The sequence below is a fragment of the Trichinella spiralis genome, assembly GCF_000181795.1.
Source record: "Trichinella spiralis strain ISS 195 chromosome Unknown Scfld1, whole genome shotgun sequence".
Taxonomy (NCBI): domain Eukaryota; kingdom Metazoa; phylum Nematoda; class Enoplea; order Trichinellida; family Trichinellidae; genus Trichinella; species Trichinella spiralis.
In genome coordinates, this window is record NW_003526940.1 from 3,268,808 (window position 1) to 3,275,695 (window position 6,888).

General features: G+C 38.3%; 4 protein-coding genes across 4 annotated transcripts; 2 read left to right on the forward strand and 2 right to left on the reverse strand.

Moving 5' to 3' along the window:
- Nucleotides 1-103: 103 nt before the first annotated feature.
- On the reverse strand, nucleotides 104-1,629 carry Tsp_09134 (KRR1 small subunit processome component-like protein). Its single transcript, XM_003382246.1, has 7 exons — nucleotides 1,450-1,629; nucleotides 1,260-1,394; nucleotides 888-1,013; nucleotides 757-840; nucleotides 665-706; nucleotides 432-590; nucleotides 104-208 (listed from the first exon to the last, which is right to left on the reverse strand). Exons 1-7 carry the CDS (start codon nucleotides 1,627-1,629, stop codon nucleotides 104-106), a joined length of 831 nt encoding a protein of 276 aa, XP_003382294.1.
- Nucleotides 1,630-2,066: 437 nt separating this feature from the next.
- Nucleotides 2,067-2,652, forward strand: Tsp_09135 (conserved hypothetical protein). Its single transcript, XM_003382247.1, has 4 exons — nucleotides 2,067-2,077; nucleotides 2,141-2,297; nucleotides 2,361-2,485; nucleotides 2,508-2,652. Exons 1-4 carry the CDS (start codon nucleotides 2,067-2,069, stop codon nucleotides 2,650-2,652), a joined length of 438 nt encoding a protein of 145 aa, XP_003382295.1.
- A 149-nt stretch (nucleotides 2,653-2,801) lies between these two features.
- Tsp_09136 (hypothetical protein) lies at nucleotides 2,802-3,513 on the forward strand. The gene is given in 2 exon segments (XM_003382248.1): nucleotides 2,802-2,937; nucleotides 2,957-3,513. The coding sequence occupies 2 exon segments, from the start codon at nucleotides 2,802-2,804 to the stop codon at nucleotides 3,511-3,513; spliced, it is 693 nt and encodes a 230-aa protein (XP_003382296.1).
- A 3,012-nt stretch (nucleotides 3,514-6,525) lies between these two features.
- On the reverse strand, nucleotides 6,526-6,845 carry Tsp_09137a (hypothetical protein; the record flags this gene model as incomplete). Its single annotated transcript, XM_003382249.1, has 2 exons — nucleotides 6,526-6,788; nucleotides 6,812-6,845. Coding segments are annotated over 2 exons (297 nt in total), but the record flags the coding sequence as incomplete, so codon positions are not given.
- Nucleotides 6,846-6,888: the final 43 nt, after the last annotated feature.

Consider the following 6,888-nt stretch of genomic DNA (forward strand, 5'->3'; position numbering starts at 1 on the left):
TATGCTAATAATAACAACAAAAACAATAATAATTCCGTTTCCATTTAAAACAACTTTATTTAACATTATAAATATAAATGACACACTACGGAATATGAATTTTTCAAGCAGACTGTTTTTCTTTCTTCACAGAATCTTTTGGTTTTTTACTTCTTGAATTCTCTGGTTTATTCAAAAAATATTCTCCAGTTTCAAGCTGTTGATCCAACTAAAATAAAAATAGTATTTAATACAGATGTTTCATCAATTTAAACAGCATACTCCAGAAAATTACTTAATAATGGCATAATTTTCTGCTTAAAATAATCCTTACTTATCATTATAAGGTACTGTATTACAAACGCCTCATATGGCAATTAAAGTTTAAGAATAAATAAATGAAAAACTATTGGTTCAGAATAATCAGTCGATTATTATCAAACGTCAATTACCTTGCACTGGGCATTAACAGTCTGTTTTGGATGCTCCACCCTTTTTGAGGATTTCTTCTTTTGTGAAGTTAACTTTTTGCGAAATTTAGGAAGAAAGCGATCCCAATTCTCTGTCGCCAGTTTTGGATCCTTCATCAGTTCCTTTTTTAACATCAACGTCTATAATCAAATAAATAATAAATATCACATTAAAATATTTACAGAATTAAATTCCATACTTTAATATTATATACGGGGTGAATGTTATTCATGCAATCTTCCACAATCTTTCTGACCTAAAAGATAAGATTAAACGTAGAAATATTACACAAATGCCATTCATTACGTCTCTCAATCCTGAATAAGGACCAACGGCCGAAACAGTGTTTCCTTGAATCATAACGTAGCAATTAGTTAACAACTCAATAGCCTAAAAGCGATTTTGAATAAAAGAAGCTTCTAAAAAAAGGAAATTACTTTTAAAGTGCACCCATTCGGTCCAATCAAGCGCTGCCGGCGTTTAACAAACCTCACCCGATTACGAACCAAACCACTGATTTTTATTATATCACAAGCAGTATCATCTTCAAGTATCCTAACAGCCTAAAAATTTCAATTCTAATTGAACTTAATGAATAGTATTTCTTTTCACAATTCACAAAAAAGAAAAAGTAAATAAATACCAAAAGTTATGCATTACGCAACAATCTTATTATGCACATATACAGTATGCAACTATGCAGTACATAATAATGCAATGCATATAAATATCGGTTAAAAAGATTTCTCCACAGTTTAAATTGAAAAAGAAAATCGTAATCTGTATCAGGCCCTTGAGAACATGCTAACCTGTTCAATTGGAACACTTCTTGCCAGTAACTTAATCAAATCTCGTGCTTTTAATATTACATACGGATCCCATGTCTTACGTGTGGTACGCACAGTCATGCTGCCACGAAGAGCATCCATTTCAGCTTTGATTCCCTAAAAAAGAAAATTTCAAGAAAACAAAATAACAACATGTGAACAAACAACTCACATGCTCTGATAAAGCTTTTTGCAACAACGGAAAACATTCACGCAAGTACTTTTCACGATATTTTGGAAAAAGAGTAGCAAAGTTTGATTCGCACAACAATCCTTGCGGATTGTCTTTCTGTGTAAAAGAAGGTATTTTCCAAATATTTGAAGATTCAGGAAAACTTTCTGTATCCGACATAATTTTGGGAATCGGAAACAATACAATATACTTCGTTAAACAGTATTACTTACAGTTCAAAGCATACTGTAGAAAAGTAAGTTTCTTTATACAGCATAAAATCAATTCAGTAAAATAGCTTACATTTTTTTGAGAACTCTTCAATAAGCCAAAAGATTCTTATTGCTCAATTTTGTTCTTGTAAGTTTGCTTTTTCATTTTATTTTTTCAAGTCTAGACTGATCAACATACTGTTTTCGATATAATTCGAGAATAACTAAGCAAATATGTAATATACAAATTCCGATTTTACAATAATGATCCAATCTGGACTATATTGCAATATATACCATGGGCAAAGATGGACAATACAATAATAACGTTTAATATGGAAAAAGACCATTCCTAAATTTAGAGATATTGTGCCACGCCAATCAGCTAATCTTCATATTGAAAAAATGGATTGCCTGTAATATTACAATAATGTGCAAAATTAAGCGTTACGGCATTTAGTTTTCGATAGTCGACATAGAAACGAGGGGAGCCATCCTTCTTCCGAACCAGTACCACCGGTGAACTTCAGGTACCTGCGGCCGGTTCAATTACTCCCGCTTGTAGCATCTCCCGGATCAGTTGATCCATCACTTCCCTCTGCGCTAGGGGGACGGTGCGAGGTGGCAGTTTTACCGGTTGGACTACTTCGGTCTCAATGTAGTGCTAGAAGGTTGGAAAAAAAGTTTGTCTGAGCTCAGTCTCACCGCACGAGACAGCCTTCCTACACCGCGGAAGTATGCTGCCTAGGGCCTGTTTACTCCGCGCAGAGCACTCCGCTCCGTCCACCAGAGCGCATTCGCACGCTTCCAGATCACCGTTGTCCGTCTCAGGTTCCACTCCTCCAGTCTCCTCACGTGGCACTTCATAAGCAATCGGCGTTATCCGGGCGCATCTGATGCTGGGGCACGCGGCTTGGTCGATTCGCGGACAATCCTGACCCTTCGCCGTCCGTCATGGTCATCTCCCGGTCTTGCCAGTCGATCACCTTGACGAAATGATCGAAGAAGTTCGTACCTGAGATCCCCGGTACGACCAGGTTCTCCACCACTGTGACATGTATCTGTCCTCTCCAGTTTCCCAGCTGGAGCGACCATATTCCCTGGCCGCAGAGGCGCACCCTTCGCCTGACGTCGAGTAGGATGGAGCCTCTGGCAGCTCCCAAGGGCTCATCCTCGGTAGCTCTGCGCCAGGCTGACATCAGTACTACGGAAACAACCGCCCCATTGTCCAAAAGGAAAAAAATTTCCAGCCCATTTGCCTTACCTGTGACTGGCGGTGATTGTCTGGCTTGCAGTTCCGTCATCGCCAGGAGACAGCGGTCCCTGGTTCTGCTGCTCTGAGTACTCGCCAGCCAGGTTCGGGCACGTAGCTGGGGACAGTCCCGTTGAATGTGACCCAGACCACCGCAATAGAAGCATTCCATTGCCCTCTGAGAGGGATGCAAGCGGGACGGCCTATCTCGTGTCTCCTCCAGCTTGTCCAGGCTTGAATTTGATCGTGATCGGGCTTCCACAGCCCTGTCCAGGCCGTCGTCAGCTGCTTTCCGCCGACCTTCCTCGATCTCAGTTACGCATTCCGCCAGCTGCTGTGCCAATACGAGGGTCGCCGGCTGCCGCAGACGGAGCTCTGTACGCCAGGCCGATGATAAAATGGCCGACCAGTTCGCTCTCTGATTTCCCGGCCCTGCGTCCCACTTCGTCCACTTCTCGTGCAAAATCGCGGATGGGCTGGTTCCGCTGCTTCCGAAGACAGCTGAAGCGCATTTCCAGTCGAATCGGAAACTCGCAATGGCCGTACGTTGCCAGTATGCAGCGTTTGAGCTCGCAGGAGTTGTCCCGTGTCGGGCCTTAACAGGCAGTTCCGACTCCCCTCAGTGCCATTTCCCAGACAGGCCTCCAATGTAACGACTGGATCGCTTCCTGATTCAGGGTTTCGGACGGGACAATTGCTCGCCAAGTTTTCTACTAGCCTGCGTTCTCGTCTCCTCGATGGCATCTCGTCTGCATTCTCCACTTCGTCCGCACTCGCAGCTTCAATAATAGTGTCCGCGAAGTTCCCTTCGCTGTTTTTCTGCCCCATCGGTCCTCACCGCTGCAATATATGAGAAGGCTGACGCCGCAGGGAGGCATTGGCGTGACCTGACTGAAATTTGATCCCCAGTTGATCCTAGCTTTGATTTTGCGTTATTCTCACGCAGTGTTAGACTGTGATAGCATGAAAGCGGAAATTCTGCACTCCTAGACATGTCCGGATCGGTTGCCAAGATTTTGAAATTCCGGGACCAGTCCTACGGAAAGCCAACCTCCAATTCGTAGCGCCTCCTTTCCGTTCACCCTAATGTTTTTATCTTTTTCATCTTACCATTACTAGCGATTATTTTGCCTCCCAGTTTGGTTAAGTCGTTAATAGCTGTGAAACTGCATAACAAAAAACAACTTTGCACTGAACATACAGATCCAAAGCGAACATACACACAAGGGTCATAAATAGGACTAATCTTTATGCGAGTTGTGAAATCCTCGAGTGTTAACGGCCGACCGTATCATTATTATTAGTTGCATCATTCTACAAAAATACAGAAACAAAAAATGAACGGCCTAAAGAAGAGATAACTGAACAAAGAGATATTAAATAAACATGTTTATCGAAGTCAATCACTGTTTCTTTTTACGTTTGCAAAATAGTAAACCGCGCTCGCCATCATGACGTAAGAGAAACTTGTGAGGATTTTAAAGTTGTTTATGGCACTTTTACTTCAAAATAATGCAGTGCAATGCAAAGTTTTGACGTATTTTCTGAAAATAAAATAGAGTTTTCATTTCTTGACCAAAATTAAATTTTTGTTTATTAATTAATACTTTTATTGTTTTTTGAAGGATAATGCATGTTATATCATTTTAAACATTTATAATAAAGAAAATTGAAAAATAAGAGCTGTTCTAGGAGCTTATTGAAATAAATGTATTCATTTTTATTGTTATTAAATTTAGAATATAAGTAAATGGAGGTCTTTAATTTGTCAAACTTGATTTGATTTGATTTCAAAGTAACAGCAAATTCCCAACCCATTGACAGTTTCACATTTGTCACTGCTTCGTCCCTTTTGCGGTTGATCCAACTGCATTCAGTTGCCGTTGCATGTAGTGTCAGTTATGGTAAGGTGACACCTTCCATGACAGAACAGCGTCATAGATAACGCCAGAGTCCTGCATGCTATCATTCAGAAAGCTAAAATAACTAAATTATGTTTGCTGGTTGCAAAAGTAAGCTGTCAGTAAATGTTTTGGCAAAATACTTTTTTTAATGACAAACTACAATATAATACAATACAATACAATGCAATACAATGCAATACAATATATAGATCACTTAAAGCAGATCTGCATGTAATTTGCGATCAGATTTTGTGCCGCCAGCCAGTAAAAAAAATGAAACAAATTGCATCAAATGCATATGCCGCAACAAATCATGCTTTTCTCTTCAGAATCTTGCCTAAACAATCGCCAAACGAAACATTTTATAACGAGATTTAATAAATAAAATTAGCAGCTGCTCCTGATCAGCACTGTGAATGGGCACTACCATAAATGGTTGAACAAATTCTTGAAAATACTATTCATCAAGATGGAGAAATCAAATTTTCATTCAAACAAAAAAATAATGAGCAATAAATAACAATTTCCTGTGAAACCAATGCAGCTTGCAGTTTCTATTTCAACGGCAGTGGAAAAAATTTCGAATCAAACCACTCCATTATAGCACTATTTGAAAAATTATCCAATTTCACAATGAAATGTGCTCCTTTTCCCAAATCCCTGGAAAAAATATAATCAAATAGAGTTTCAATTTCACCTACAACATTGCAATTCAACGAGTACAAAAAGCATGCTCTGATTGAGCGAACCAATTAATACACCGCCGTACACCTGATGCTCATTTGTAAAAAAGCTTTCATAGCCAGTTTATTATTGAAATAGTAAAAAGACAGCATGAATAATGGAAAAGCATACAACTTTAAAATTTGATATTCTGTTTTGAAAAAAAATTGCCATCGCTAAAAGGAATTTCCTGCTCAAATGGTTTCATTCTCGTTCATCAATCAATGGGCTAAATTTGTACAGAAATCAATTATATCCACAAGCTGCATCCTCAAATCAAAAATCAATTATCACTCAAAGCAGCGCAATTTAGCCTTGCAACTTGTTTCTGCTCAGTGCATAGAAAACTGTTCAAATGAACTTAAATGAGAACCCAATTTTCACATTTTGAAATATAAATCTTACAGATAATACATTATTATCACTGTTATTACAGAAAAAGAAAAATTACTTTTCCAAACAGAAATCAATTTACGAAAAATATTTGAAAAGAGGAAAATAAAGAAACAAGGCATTTCTTTTTTCAATTTCCAAACAAAACTGCAAACGCTTAACCAATTAATTAAAGTAAGCTTTCGACGAAACGCGTCCTGATTCAACGTCTGTCGACACATTTGAATCAGATTAGTCAAATTGAACCGCACTGTTCGATAGTCAGCTACAGCAACTCAAACAAACCAGGCAGTTGTGCCATGCAAATAATAAAACAACGTACAAAATGCGAAATTTCCTATTCATTCGCCTTTATTATTATTCTTCTTCTTCTCTGTTTGTGGAACAATTCAAATTCTTTAAAAATTCACATTTTCAACTGACAATTTGAGTAACAAAAAAAACAGAAAAACGTATACAAAGCCAAATTTATTCATAATAAATACCAAACAATAGAAAAACCCCAAGTTATTGCTTATTTCTTTTTGGTTTTGGATGGCAAAATTCTTTTCGGTGATTCAATACCCGTTTCTGGCATTTGAGAAGACACGGCTTATTTAAAGACCTTATCTTCGACAGATTTATTGCTTTTCTTCGATTTCGACCGCTTCTTTGACTTCTTCTTAATCTTTTTAGAATCTTTCTTTTCAACTTTTGGTTCAGCTTCTATCACTGGTTTTTCAACTTTTTCTTCAGATATTGGTGGAACAGTGTTCGGCTGATCTACATCTATCGCTGTAACTTCACTTGCCAATGTTAGTTTCGGTGATGTAATATCCGTTTCTGGCATTTGAGAAGACGCTGCTTGTTTATAGACTGTATCAGCGACAGTTTCTTACTTTTCTTTGATTTTGACCGTTTCTTTGACCTCTTCTAATCTTTTTGGAATCTTCCTTTCAATTTTGGTTCAGCTTCT

Coding starts and splice junctions, on each gene's coding strand:
- Tsp_09134 (XM_003382246.1), bottom strand. CDS start 1,629: ATGTCGGATACAGAAAGTTTTCCTGAATCTTCAAATATTTGGAAAATA. Junction 841..887: donor CGAATGGGTGCACTTTAAAA/GTAATTTCCTTT, acceptor AATCGCTTTTAG/GCTATTGAGTTGTTAACTAA. Junction 209..431: donor CTGTTAATGCCCAGTGCAAG/GTAATTGACGTT, acceptor TTTTTATTTTAG/TTGGATCAACAGCTTGAAAC.
- Tsp_09135 (XM_003382247.1), top strand. Junction 2,298..2,360: donor GCGAGGTGGCAGTTTTACCG/GTTGGACTACTT, acceptor GTCTGAGCTCAG/TCTCACCGCACGAGACAGCC.
- Tsp_09136 (XM_003382248.1), top strand. CDS start 2,802: ATGGAGCCTCTGGCAGCTCCCAAGGGCTCATCCTCGGTAGCTCTGCGC.